General features: G+C 37.4%; 1 protein-coding gene across 1 annotated transcript in view; it reads right to left on the bottom strand.

Annotated features, from left to right (window-relative positions):
* Positions 1 to 15,426, bottom strand: part of GATB (glutamyl-tRNA amidotransferase subunit B) — a 54,126-nt gene that overhangs the window by 8,577 nt on the left and 30,123 nt on the right. The window contains exons 7-11 of the mRNA XM_007433416.4: positions 14,956 to 15,040; positions 14,171 to 14,215; positions 11,479 to 11,668; positions 1,918 to 2,051; positions 738 to 816 (exon numbers count right to left, since the gene is read on the bottom strand). Of these exons, the coding sequence (XP_007433478.2) occupies positions 738 to 816; positions 1,918 to 2,051; positions 11,479 to 11,668; positions 14,171 to 14,215; positions 14,956 to 15,040 (533 nt within the window). The remainder of the gene's footprint in view (positions 1 to 737; positions 817 to 1,917; positions 2,052 to 11,478; positions 11,669 to 14,170; positions 14,216 to 14,955; positions 15,041 to 15,426) is intronic.

The following is a 15,426-nucleotide window of genomic DNA, read 5'->3' as shown; positions in this document are numbered from 1 at the left end:
CAATGAAACAGATTCAAATAAGATTAACCTTGTTAATTATATCCACAAATTAACAGTAAGTCCAAAGAAACATTTATAACATCTATTTTTAAAAAACCTCTGTTTCTCTTAGATGGAACCAAAGCTCTATGTGATGATTCTGCAAAGCACTCTCCATTTTTTTAAATCTGAAGAATGCATAGACACTGCATTCTTCAATCAGGGACTGATACAGAATAGAAGTGGGCACATATCTCTTTACTACTTCTTTCCTGTCAGTTTTCCTGCCAGTCACCATCACATTACTGCAAATTTTTTACTTTTGGTCATCTGAAGAAAATAGGTGGATGGTAGATAATTGACAGGCAGCAAACTGGTGAACAGCAATTAAGAAGCTCAGGTGATCTGTACCCTTCCAATCTCCAAAAGAAATTTTTGAAATCAAGAGAAATATACTTTATTATCCCATCTCATTTGGATCTGAAGCTGGACCATATGCACACTGCTTAATAAAGCTTAGAACTTAAGACTGGATTTATGTCAGGGTGATAATATGTAAGTACTGCTCAAACCAGCAGCCCACACTGGTTGTACATTTATATTATCTTAATACCCATGAGAGGTTTGTGGAAATAGCAGAAAACTATACTTTGGGACTTTTTGTTTTAAACAGAGTCAGAATTCTAAATTGTGCAACTGACTGAAATGCACTTTGACATAAGCAAGCTGTACAGGAAGATAACATTCCAAAGAAATACCTGTTTGGCTGCTGAAGATGAAATCGTTCTACTTGCTACCAGGTCCAGTAGTTCAGCCAAAAGAAGAGGAGTGACTAGACTAAACAATAAAACAAATCAGAAAGATACAACCTTTTTGATGCAGTGGGCACACCAAATATTTTATGTATCACGCACTCAAAAAATACAGTTGCCAGGGAGTGCTTGCCCAGTGGAAATGGAATATGGCAATCCCCAAAAGTAAATTACCAGAAGGCTAACACATGTGGTTGCCTCCTGCCACTTTCTCTTGTCTCCAAGAACATTCATTCAGCTGCCAATTTATTTCTGCATTCTTTTTTCTTTCTTGTCTGACCATTTTTGTCCAAATTCCTCCCCATTCACCTCCCACACAAAAAAACAAAAGTAGTTGTGTAAGTTGGCATGCTCTACTACTACAAGCTAGCCCATAGATGCAGATATTTATATACTTGAATGCATGTATATTGTTAGTTAGGCTATAATTTCCATTCCATTTTGCTGTCTTAGGATCCAGAGGACAGTTTCATACAAAAGAACATAGTTAGTCCTGCAAATCCATGACCACAGAAAGTCTAGAAATACAAGCTCAGGTTCATAATACTTTGCTTACATTGCACATTAGGCTTTTATCATACATGCCCTAATTCAGCTATAGTCATGCAGAGTTACAAATCAGTCTTTGCAGTAAATATTGATAGTGTATCTCACTGAAAGCAATGGACTGGTAACTGGTATCTGTTTTCTGATATAAGTAGCGCATATGGATAGCTGTTCCTAACATGGTGCTCTCCAGATGTTTGAATCACAACTCCCATGTTGGCCACCAGACACGCTGGCTGCAGATATTGGGAACTGGAGTCTAACACATCTGGAAAGCACCAGACTGGGAAAGGCTTTTATAGCTATCCCTTCTTTTCCATGTCTTTGCTACCTTGATAATGGAAGAATTTACTTCCCTAGGAATGGATCTTGTCCCTCTTAGCAAATGTTTAGGATAACTATGTTCCAACAAAACAAATATTCAAATGAAAAACTGAATCCTTCACATGTGCTGTAATAGCACATTCACAGAATCCTTCATTTATATGGCTATGTGTTATAGAGGACACTATTAGTTTGAAAGACTAATTATTGGCATACAAGATCTGTCTGATCAAAAATAAAGATCTAAAAGCCCCACCTTTCCTTTACTGTAATGTTATATAGTTTTAGGTAACTGAGGAAATTATTTATAACCCAGCCAATCACTTTCTGGGGCTTCATTTCTGTTGCATTCACCACGCTTTCAAAAAAATCCATTAGACCATCTTCATTCTGTTAAGGAAAAAAATGTTGTATTAAAAAAAGTAGCAATGAAATCAACCTTCCCCTGAACAAACCATACCCTCTGATTTGGACTCATCACTTGTGTGATATCAGCAATCTTTTGGCTGCTTCATAACTCCCAGCAGTTCAAGAAACTTTACATATTTCCCAAAGAGCCGTGGCACGACTCTTCAGTGGAGTTGCTTGATTTAGAACAGATCAGCTTCCTGGCCAGTCCTGCTGACATTATATAGATAATATTATCATTAATTTGCTTCTAAATGGAACTCATTCCTATGGATCTGATTACAATTGTTCCTGCACAGAAGCACCCTGAAGTATGCTACAGCTTCCACGATGCAGTATGCAGATTTTTATAAGCAGCTGACTAGAATTTAGAAACAGGGAAGTACAAGAGCAGTTAATCAACCAATACTGCTTCCTTCCCAAAGAAATTTCCTTTCTCCAAAAAATGTAAGTTTATTATGTTGGTACATTATGAGGAAAAGAGCCACAAGGTAGACCTATATGATTACTGTATCAAGATCTCCACAGTTTCCCTGATGACATCATTTGGCCCAGGGTAGAGATGTATAGCTAAATATCATCAACTTAGTAATGATATTTAACCCCTTGCCAACAGATGACCACTCCCAGCAAGATGATGTAAATGTTAACAGCAATGGAGAAACTGTAGAGCCCTGAGAAACCCACAAAATAGGGATCTAGGGTTAAATCTCTCCCACTCCCCAGTAGTAATTGGAACTGGCCCTGAAGGAAGGAGGAGAACCATTGAAACATTGTGCCCCCCACTTCTAACACCTGAAGCTGATTCAGAAGAATACCATAAGCAATGGTATCAAAAACTAGTTTATAGAACACCCCCTACCTTATGGGACACCCTCCCTCCAGCAATTTGGCAGACCCCCAACCTTTTAGCCTTTCAGAAGGCCATCAAGACCTGGCTTTTTACCAAGGCACTGGGATAGGATAGGATAGGATAGGATAGGATAGGATAGGATAGGATAGGATAGGATAGGACAGGACAGGACAGGACAGGACAGGACAGGACAGGACAGGACAGAAAGAATGGAACTGAACTTGCTGCAGGGCACCCTAATGGGATGATTGAGGTGCAGGGTTTTTGTTTTTGTTTGATCGTTTTATTATTTTATGGTCGTTTTATAGTTACTGGTTTTACTATTGCTGTGAGCTACCTAGAGTTGTTTAAGATGGGTGGCCATAAAAATAAAATAAAATAAAATAAAATAAAATAAAATAAAATAAAATAAATAAAAGATAAAAACTGCTGAGAGATCAAGGAGGCCAGGATAGATATACTACCACTATCCTGGTCCTGGTAAAGGTCACAAACAAGTGCAGTCAATGCCATCTCAGTACTATACTCCAGTATTAAACCCAACTGAAAAGGTTCCAGATAATCTGCTTCCTCCATTCAATCCAGGGGTGATTTCTTGAGGAGGACGTGGACCACCACCTCTGTAGAACTTGTCATGGCCCAGGACTCAGACTCTGATTCTAAAGAAGCTGCTCCAGCTGAACCAGTGAATGTCAGCTTCAGGAGACATCAAGCCAGGAATCAGCTGAGGCTGATCAAACACCATTACATTACAGGCACCATTAGAATAGCTGGAGCAGTCAGATGATGAGGTACTGCCTCCAAGCCCTTGGAGTCAATGAGTAGAGTGGAGAGCAGAGCAAAGATGCTCAGTGAGGCTCCTTGCCAAGCAAGGGAGTAACTCTCTCAATTAAAGATAGCTGGTTGCAACCTGATTTAGAGGCAGATCTGACCCATGTTTGGAAACAACCGTCTGATCTCCTGCTCTGACATGTTCCTGTGATTCTGCTTGTGATTCCTGAAACCCTGACCTTTGGACTGGCTGACAAACCTGACCTGGGTCTCTAAACTTCAGACTGGATTTGATTTCTCTTCTTTGTGTTCCTCTTGAAAGCGAAACTACTCAGGCAAGCTTTCTTTCCCAGAGACTCTGTTTTGATTTACATTCCTTTCCTAGTCTGCCATTATCTACTCAGCCTTGAATAAATTGCTATTTTCACCTAGCAACTATGTGTGTATGAGTTTGAAACCTGAAACAGGACATATCTGGCAGAACCACCCCTTCCCTCAAGGATGCATTCATCACCACCTGGATCTAACCACACAGTGTCTCCTGGAAGGACTTGACCAACTAGGAAAGACATGGATCTAATACATAGGTGGCTGCACTAACAGCCCTAAGGACGAAGCAGGCTCAAATTCTTCCCAGATAATCATGCTAAACAGTACTTTGGTCAACTCCACAAAATCTATATAGCTGAACTCCAGGTCAGAGGGATCCAAGCAATTTTACACAACAGATACCTTAACAATGGACCTGCATATTTTTCTCAGGCCCATTTCTGCCCAGGAGGAACTGGGTCATGTTGAGCAATACCAGCAGCCAGTTATCTGTGGAAATGATCAGAGTGGAAAAACAATTATGTTTTGCCACTCTTTATCACCATGAGGTTATCCTTAATAAAGGCTGTTACCCATGCTTGGATTTATTCTTCATCTTTCTCTACAAAAAGGCACCCTAGGGGTCTCTTTTGTAGCTTCATGTCCCAGAATTCTTCTGAGAAACAGGGAACTTTCTGGGATCCACAAAGAGAGAGTCTTCACAAGTGCAATACAATCCAAGACTGTCACTGTTCAAGGCAGTAACTAAGGCTTCAGTCAACAATCCCAGGTTTCTTATGAAATCTGACAGGATCTATCAGGCACCTCGGATGGAACAATTGAATAGACCCTTCCTCCCTGCAGTGGCTACAGAGAACTCCAAGGTCAACAGAGAGTGATCTGATCATAACAAGTAACATTCTCAGGCACCTAGGATGGAACAATTGAATAGACCCTTCCTCCCTGCAGTGTCTACAGAGAACTCCAAGGTCAACAGAGTGATATGATCATAACAAGTAACATTCTCCAACTCCAGATCACATTGCTACTGCCTGAGACCAAAAAAAAAAAAAACGCAAACAGATTTAATGTGTGACCAGTGCTGTGAACTGGGTCTCAATCTGGATCAGGTCCATGGTTACCATGGGAGCCATGAACTCACAAACCACTTCCAACATTGTACCCAGGGAAGTCAGATTAAACTCCCCTGAGAACATACATCTGGGGAACCCTACTGCCAACCTGGCCACAGCATAAAGCAGCTCAGGCAGGGAAGCCACTACATAGCAGGGAGGCTGGTACAGTAGCAGCAATACCATCTGATCCCTAGGGCCCAACCTTATGACCAGAGTTGCACAACTGGTTATCTGTGGAGCAACATCCAGAGTCCCTTGGATGCTATAGCAATTCCACTATTCCTTGCCCTGGGATAATGGCTGGTGCCAAACTCAGAATGTGGGTAGGCATACCCCCTCTATGTCCAAGCAGGTTTTAGCAATACACACCAGTTCAATCAGAGCCTGGATGAGGAAGGCCACTCTGACATTCAGTAGCAACAGAAAAAAATCACTGGGGCTCTTTCTTTTTTTCAGCTGACGGAATAAACTCCCATTTGCCAGCTCTAGAACTTGTTTATATTCAATGCCAAGTGCAATTTACTTTCAAATCTTAGCTTCTTTTCAAATCCATTCAGTTTAAAGTAAGTTTCATAAGAAGCTTAAATTTCATAACTGCATATGTAATCTTCATACTTTTAAAGGTATGATATTTTGAATTTGAACCAAGTCGAAGCTTGCAGATTTTTATGTTAAAGTATGAATTCATCTGCTTCCTTCCCTGTTTCCAATTTTACACACACAAACACATGTACATAAAAATCAAATGTGCCAGGGGAGGTCTTATTTATTTCATACAAACTCCAGATAGCAAAATGCATAGTTCCATCATACGTGATCTAACTAGGAGAGTTGAATAGCACAGCTGCATGTAAGTATATAATGTTGTGTACAAGCTGGGATTCTCCAGATGTTGTGGGCTGTAATTTCAAACAGTTGCAACTATCAAAGTCAGGGATGACAGGACCTGTAATTTAAAATTCCCAAATGTTCACTTTTAACCATTAGTTTAATCAGAAACTGCAGCAGAATTGCCTACTTCACTTAGCCTCCATGTCCTAAATGTTATACAAGTGTGAATTAAAATACGCACTTGTATCGATCTTGAGAGAAGAACAACGTACATAATTTGTCTATGTGCTCATTAGCTCTGCTGGAGCATATATCTGGTATAAAAAATGCTAAGCCATAAGCAAATGTTTATAATAACAAAGGGCTATAGAAATATTAAACACTGTATGATTTGATATGTACTAGACAGTGGCTTCTTCTTTGGAAAAGTTATTTTATTGGGGAGTGTTATTGTTACTGTTTATTAATTTTTTGTTGCTATCCAAACGTACCGTTGATGTTGCTGTTCATCACCGAAGACAAATTCCTTGTGTATATTTTATACTTGGTCATTAAAGTATTTGTATTGTATTGTATATATATATTTTTAATTTCAAGGTTGATATAGGGCCTGGGTGAGACTATGTAATGTCTGGTTTTAATGGAATTTCCTGTCCCAAGCCTTGGCCTACTGATATTGGGAATGGGATATGACCATGCAAAGGATATCTTGAAATAATCCATACGTGCAGACATGTAGTCAGACTAGAATTTCTGCAAGCATCATTTAGCATATACCCCACTCATTCTCTGACGTATCACAGAATTTTTACCCTTCCTCATTTTGATATTCTTAGCAATCCTAAGTCTAAGCAATCCTTGAGGGAAGATATTAGAAGATTCCTTATAATGAAATATTTGATGTGGGACAGGGCATTAGAAACACTCATGTTCTTTTGCACTGCTGCCTGTACATGGATAGACATAGAACTTTGCTAGTCCCCTTGATGTGAAAAATTCTGAATGTTCCAGATAGTATTTATGTGAAGTAGCTACTTGACAATAAGATTTCAAAAATTACCAGGGAAGTATTAAAATTCTGTCTGACAACATGCCGAATACAGAGATCATTTGAAGAGCACCAAATCTAGTTACAAAAATATTTCAGGATCTAATATCATTATATCATATCATACTGAATTAATGGAAGCCTATAAGTGGCACTAACTTATAATTTTAACAAATAATTCAATGAAGTGCCTCATTAGTCAAGAGGTTTTGACTTTAAATATTTTAGGGTTTCAAATTTTAAAATTCTAGTAGTATATTAAAATAGCATTTTAGTCTTTAAGTATTGTATTAATTAAGGCATTTTCTAGGAACAGTAATTTATCAAAGTAGTATTCTAGCCTTTTGGAATTTTAACATTATGCTTTCAGTGTATTAAGGGGTGAATGAATATAACTTATTCCATGAATATTTCATGAACTAAATATTTTAATTCCTTATTCCTTTATGTGTCTTCTCCCTATCATCTCACTATGAGCATGTACTTTTTATTTTACTTATGCCATTTAATACACACCTTTATTTGGGATTTATCATTTATTTGTAAAACTGTATATTGTACGGGTCAGTGACCAAAATAAAGGCTATTCATTCACATTTGTAAATGGTACTTTTTAGCCAACTACATTTTTGAAGAAAAATCACAAAAGCCTTGGGGACACTGTAATACTTTACTACAAATCAGGATCTCTTTTACATTTATATAAAGTGTGATGATGCAAGTAGAAACTTGCCGATAATTCTCAAAGTATGTAAATATGAGTTTTCATTTAAAAATGTTATTTTGTGTAACTTCGCAAAATGTAAGGGTTTTTTTCATTGCCAAGAAGATTATGCACCAAATTTAAGTTGGTATGGACACATGACATTTTACTTATCTGCTCTGGTCACTCAATTCCCCAGACAAGTTGAAAGAAAGCAAGAAAGTTCTAAGACTACACACACACACACACACACACACTCTCTCTCACTCTCTCTCTCTCTATATATATAATTAGTTGAGATCTTTATTTAGTTTCCTGGCAAGCTTTTCAAATGCTCAGTATGTCATTCCTTACATATATTCAGCCCACAACTTATTATGTTTACACCACTGGTGTCATTGTTTTTATTATAGATTTGTTTCCTGGATATTGCATGTAATTAATTAATTAATACAAGTGTTTATATACTGCCCTAATTTCAAGGACTTGTTAACTTCCCTAATTATGCTGATTTTTAAGCACTTTATACACAACATGGGATGTGATGGGGAAGAAAGTTGTGTTGTAACTAGTGCTGATTGCAGTTAGAATGATCTAGTGGAAATTTAGTAATATATGCTTTGAAATCCATCAAAGCATGAATGCAGCAACAAATGGAGTAAGCAAAGGGAAAACATTTTTACTCCTGAAGTATAGCACTTTTCTAATGCAATTTCTCTTGTATAATGCTCTTAGTAACAAGCTGTAGGGAACACAGATTTTGAATTTTGAGGATATCCAGACCTATACCATTTATTCAATTAACTCAATTGAGCACTGTCACTTAAAAGACTGTTCATTAGATTTATGCAGCCTCTTCATTAGCAATCTGCTTGTTTTCCTGAAATGAGTTTAGAACACCAAAAATAGCACACATCTCAGATGAATTTAGATTAGCTGGGTATTCAGTGTATCAAAACAATTTGGTGGAGGGGGGAGGTTCTTACATCTAAATTTAGACAGAATGGATGACAGTGGCCTATTTTTGGACCACCAACATTAATATATTAATGCTGGCTTCAAGCAGTTGGTATCAGTCATAAGCATCCAATTTACAATGATACAAATTTCAAAAGAAGTCTGAAATCTATCTAGTTTCAGAGACAGGTTATACTAGAGATGAAGGAAAGTTTTCTAATAAAAGGAAGACAGATTTAAAAATTAAACAAAAGTAAGCTTTTAGTAACACAAAAGGAATCTAAGGTAAGCTAAGCAAGTTCATTTATTGTCAAAGCTTGAAAGAATCTCCAAAGACGATAAACCATATCTAATGGAAAAACTTATTTATTTAATTAATTAATTAGATTTGGAAGACCACCATGCTCCCAAATGACTCTGGATGGCTTACACAGTTAAAAAGGGCGGGGGATGACAATTAAAAGAGATAAGGACATGTATGTCCATATGAAAACATCCAATTCATTACCAAAAAACCTCCAGGGCCCAACAAACTACCTAGCCCAGGTCTGGGTACAAAGCCAAGCTTTTAAAGACTTCTGGAATCCATATAAGGTGGAAGCCACACAAATGTCCAGGATGAAGAAGTTACAGAGGGCAGGTGCCACAACAGAGAAGGCATACTTCAAGGAACCTACTAGATGACATTGTTTAATTGAGTGGACCTGGAATGCCACCCACTCTGTCTGATTGTACTGGATGGGCAGAAACCACTGAAGACAAATGGTCCCTCAGATAACCAGTCCCTATATCAAGAAGGACTTTATAGATGACAACCAGTGCTCTGAATTATACCCAGAAGTAACTAATGCAGCTTATGGAGCAATAATGACACATGGGCATATTGAAGTACACCTATTACTGCCTGCATCATTGTACTTTGGACCAGGTGCAGCTTCCAGGTGGACTTCAACATATTAAAAGTTTATGACAGATATGTGCATATTTAAATGCCAGAAAAATGTCTCTTCTAGTACTGATATGGCAAACATGATTTGTGATGCTTGATGCATGATTTTTACCATAAGGTACTGTTCTAGAATATATCACATAAAAATAAAATATTTATTTTGCTAAGATATAGTGTTCAAAAGGCATCTGTTATTGGGAAGGCAACAGCAGTGTTTCACTTGCAGGCTAAAGGATGTGTAAGTTTTAAATATGACAGACAATGATCAGCTAAAAAGTAACCTTATAAACAAGGTATATTAGCCCAACCCTTAATATGTGCTACTCCAGATGTTGCTGAACGTTAACTTCCATTAGTTCCAACTACCAGAGCAAGATATTGCCCATCTCTGATTTAGAATATTAGGATAAGATGACACAGAAAAGCATACTAGGCAAATACACTGGAGCAAAAGGATGGGAAGAAGAATAGTGGAAGAGGAAGTAGAGTGTGACTGAATGGTGGGTGGAATCACAAAGGTGAGAAAGACACAAGAAGAATGACACAAGGGCAACAGCTATGTTGTGCTACTGGCAGATAGAAAAGAGGACATAAAGGCTGGTGGTTTGAATACACAGAAGGACAAATCAATTATGTTTATAGTTAAAATGATTATTTGTTCTGGTTGTTATTGTATCTTGTTAAAAATTGGTTACAGATTTAGACTCATGAATGTATTCTGGTCTGGAAGTTGTTAAAATTAGAGGAAGTCACTTCATGTAGAGGCTCTGAATTACACAACTGATATATATTATGGAGATATGCAAATCAGTAGGTTGAAGAAGCAAATTATTTTAGGAAATATTAAAAGAATACATTAGCCAGAGACATCAAGGGGACAGGAACCTGTAAGAGACTTCTGGAATGTGGTTGTAAATTTTAAAGAAGAGATGGTAAAATTATAATGTTTCTATGGCTATAAATGTACCATTCCAGTTTTTCAGGCAACAGGCACAACTGCACAATTTTATCTGATATAATATTTACTAAAAAAAATAAAAATAATTTGTAGAAGAAATTTAAAAAATTATAAATTTAAAATTTAAAAACTCTCATATTTATTTATTTATTTACTAGATTTATACGCCACCCATCTCCCCCAGAGGATGACTGGATGGCTCACAATTAAAATAAAACCCCAAAACAGTTAAAAATATAAATATCCACATTAATTTAGTTAAAAAGTCAAACTATATAAAAAGACCATATACATAAAAAGACTAAAAACATTCAAGATGATGGGGGGTTAGAATCAATTACCCCACGAGCCAATTCCAATGGTGCAAGCTCCCATCCGGCCCCCAGGCCATCTGGCATAGCCAAGATTTCATACTCTTCCTGAAGGCCATGAGAGTGGGGGCATACTGCACCTCAGGTGGTAAGTTGTTCCCCAGAGCAAGGGGCACGGCAGAAAAGGCCCCCTTCCTAGACTCCACCAGTTGAAGTTTCTTGACTGGTGGGGTCCACAACATGCCCCCTCTGTTGGACTGAGTGGGGCGGGGGTGATATAACAGGGGTGAGATGACTCCTCAGATAACCTGGTCCTAATAATTTAAGCTATTATTAATTTAATTTTTTAAAAACTGTGTTATTTAATGTTGAAAGTCACTTAGCACTATCTGGTCAAAATGCAAACACCACGATGCTAATTCTAGATTAGAAGGATGCATGCCCAAAACAACAGATACAATTATAAAATCCCTCACTGGGAGTTATATATCCAAATACAAATATGACATTTAAAAAATATTTTATGAAGCACTGAAACTTTTAAGTTTCTTAATTTACTTGATCATTTGATCAACAGACCTACCTCTAAGGTAAAACTGTGTTGAGGCTGAATCCCATAACGTTCAACAAGCTTTGCTCTCTTGGCACTAGGGAGGTCAGGAAGCCTCTCCCGAATCCAATCAATATTCACCACTTGCTGGCCACTTATATGAGTGGGCAAGGATTTAGCATCATAAAGAATCAATGGAGGAAGATTTGGCTCTGGCATGAACCTTGGGGAAAACAAAGAAACATTTCTTTGAAATTGTTCTTTAATTAAATTTGCTACAGGCCAAAAGCCTATAACTAAGTTGAGGCTTTACATAGGAACAATCTGACAATACAACCAACCATGCACGTAAGGAGCTCAAGGCTGAGCAGGAACAGATAAGCCCCAGGTTAAAAGGTATAACTGCCTTTTGAAAGCCATTAGCTTTTAAACAGCTAGCAATCAGAACAAGGAATAAATGGACACTATTTTATATTCTTCTCCAGAAAAACAATAAAATACAGATGCTACTCACCCCATGCCAAATGGGACTGGTTATTCAACTGGCACTATACTCTGGCAAAGGGTGACATGCAGCTGCTAAGACTATTTCACATGGATTGAAACCTCCCTCGTATAAATCTGAGGAGATTTAATGAAAAAAGGAAGTTGTGCTAAAAGTCCAGTTGCCATGTTCAGTGGGGTGCCATGCTACCTAAAGGGAGTGACAGCATCAGAGGACAAAGGCTTTACTGAAGAGGGCACTGATTCAAGCCATCAAGGAAACATAGTGATTAAACCCCAGCTCCTGCCTTGCATGAACAAATGATGGATTTACAAATTTAATTCAAGCTTTACCATCTCTCTTTGCAAGAGATGGGATATCTTCCTTACAGAAGCCACATTTCTGCTTCAGCCAGCGATTTCAAATTCAACTTTAAATAAACAAAAGCACAATTTTTTTTAAAAAAGTGACATTCACTACAGGTGTTTCTTGATTCATTCTTTTTCTCTGTGTTTTTCTCCATTTTTTTTAAAAAAGCATCCAAGTTAGCCAGTGTAAGCAGCAATATTATTCAGCCACAACCTGCTCTTCAGCATGCCCTGTGATTTAGAAAAATGAAAGCTTAAGAATTAGTTACTGCATTAGATGCAGCATGCAATTGCTTTAGCTGTAGAAAACAAAGTAAATCTATTGCAAAGCATCAAAACTGTTGATAAGAAAGTACAGCCTCCTTTAACCATAGGCAAGGAGACAAAAAGATGTTCAAATAATCCAAACTGACATTGCTGTTTATGTAGCTCTGAATCTATCTAGACACCAGAAGGTGGGAGACTTAAATCTCCGACAACTGATCATGTGAATCCAATTTAGTCTAAATAAATAAGTAAGTAAGTAAGTAACATTTTTCCTTCCAGTTTATGTAAGCTTCTTTATATTAAATAAATTATCAATTCATGAAAAGTTCATATCTCTCTGTATTCAATGGTCAGAGATGAACAGTGATGCTCTGGCCACTGACCAGCAACAAATGAGACTGAAATTATTTTATTTAATGATTTGCCATAAGATTATCCTTTTCCAATAGGCTTTTGTTGCTGTTAGAATAAACTGTTTATTAACAAAGCAAAGCTTCATTTCCATAAAGGCAGAGGATTTCTTATCATGCTAGTTTTGCTTCCTATTATCCTCACTACTTTCAGTCTGTGGAAGGTGTGGCTGTCATATGCTTAATTAAAAGATTATTGAAAAAAGTGAAAGATTTACACTGAAGAGAAATCAGCAAGTCTTCGACTTTGATTTAGAGAGAGACAGGAGTAAAGCTCCTCAAGACGCTAATGGCTAGTGATAGATCTTTTACATTACCAAATTACTTTAATAACATTTTCCCTGTCTCTCATAAGAGTGCTCTCACTGGCAAGGCTTCAGATAGTGTCATCCATGATTGTAGAGGAGAGGCGTAATAACATTCCATCCCGATTCCTGTGCTCCTGTTGGAGTGGGGCAGTTGAGACCATATTGCTTGTGTTATCCTCCGTATCAAGCCTGGCATTCTCAATTAATAACACCTTTGCTAACTTAATTGCTTAGGTCAACCTGAAGAGGTGAATGCTGTTTTCTTGCTAGTAGGTGGGTCTTTGTAAATATCTAGGACAGTTGCCAAATTCTGTTTTACTGCAATCACTGTAAGAGGCTCTGAGGTTTAATGTGGAAATGCTACCAGGTTGGTTTATCCCTGTTAGGATACTTTATACTGTGTTTGACTTTTACTGTGTCAATTTCCCATTTTGGTTTTATATGATTGTGTTATATTGTTTTGGTCTTTGACCATGCATAAGCAAGTAAACAGAGGCAGCAACAGTGGCAGTCATGCTTAGATAACTAGGTTTGATCCACAGAATTATGAGATGGAAGAGATGGAGAAATTTAATCTTCTCATCCTATTTCTCTCCTATCCTGGAAAGTGCATAGAAGGTATGCCTGGAGAATAAAGTGGGATACCAGAAAACCAAAAAGAAAAATATCTGCAAGCAGGAAACTTCTGTCCATTTTCGAAATCCCGACTCTTTTTCTTCGAATCTTGCATGTCACAGCACCCTCCATTCAGGAGTTTCCTGATCCTCAGAAAACCTGTCTTGGAGTGTTTAAGGTGAATAAAGGAATTGATCAAGTGGGAAAATCATAACTCATCAGTCTCTTTCCACTCATATTTCGCTGAATGCAACCAAAATTAAATAAAATTACCGATAATCCTGTTTTCCTTCTTTGTCCCTCATTGCTACAGTGCATCTAAAAACAGAAAAGAAGTAAGAGGCAATTATAAGTGTGGGATCTAACAAAATCCAGTCATTACATAGGCGATTCTGCCCCACTTTAAGTGCTCTCACATATTCTTAACACAATATTTGGAGTTTAATATCACATGGCCTAGATCTGCCAATGAGTGGTTTCTTTTGCCACATAAACTTTAAAGATATAAGTTGACTATTTAAAAGTCACAGCAACTAATTCTAGATGAATATATTGTGCTAACTTGGTGGTTGGTATCTGTTCTGTGTAAACTTGTACAACTGACTATGGTTGTACACTGTCCTGACCTAAGACAATCTTGGTATATTGTAAATCAAATTTAAAGATGTAACTATATTACATTGAGATAACTCATTAATTTAAATAATAAAAATCCTGGCTTAATTAGAATATTTAATTTTCAATGCAGTGGCAAAACTTGCAACGTGTGAGAAGGCAAGTCCTAGAGGTGGCAGCAAATGCCTAAAGCCAGACTGTCACAGGCTGAAACTACATGGATGACTTTACAAGGGTTTTCCCAGACCATCACAAGTCCAGTGGTTATATCAACAGGCAAAAGGCACACATTTCTAAGAAGCACAAGAGTGTTGTGTGGCTAATCATTCTGCTTCTGCTTTCATATGAGATTGTATTTTTCTTTTGGTCTCTTCTATGTATTTATGGTTGGAGTAAGTTATAAATAATTCCCACAGATATCAAAGTGGAAGGAAACCCCTTACCCAAGCTTAAAATCAAAGGCTCTAGTTTCATTCAGAATGGTTCCTCCATTCTCCAGCTCTTCAATCTGTCTGTGTATTTCATAGTCTTAAAGAAATAACCAAACAGTCAGGTCAGCTGTTATATCCTCACCTACTTTATCAGCCAAAACAAAAATAACTGTTTTAAGCCTTATTAAAATCAGGGTAATTATCAGCAAGAGAGGAGTACAAAGTTATATTGTAATGCTCAAATGCTGTGAGATATATACACTTGTTTAAAGAGTTTCATTTTGATTATAAGCCCATTCTTGAATTCTTCCATGATATGGATTCAGATTGCTTAAATATTCTTATCAACACCTTTATTTGTTAGGCTTTTATTTGGCCATTTTGCGTCTGTATGTGTAACATGCTTCCACCTGTCTCTCCTCCTTGTTTTGGGTGACTGTAGGTCAGTTTGCCCCTCCCTTCCTTTTTTATTTTTGTCTCAGT

Source organism: Python bivittatus, unplaced genomic scaffold, assembly GCF_059951505.1.
Source record: "Python bivittatus isolate LINGU-HERP-01145 unplaced genomic scaffold, Pbiv_v1 ctg000070_np1212, whole genome shotgun sequence".
NCBI lineage: Eukaryota > Metazoa > Chordata > Lepidosauria > Squamata > Pythonidae > Python > Python bivittatus.
The sequence above is the reverse complement of the archived record's forward strand: the minus strand, read 5'-3'. Positions and strand labels throughout refer to the sequence as shown.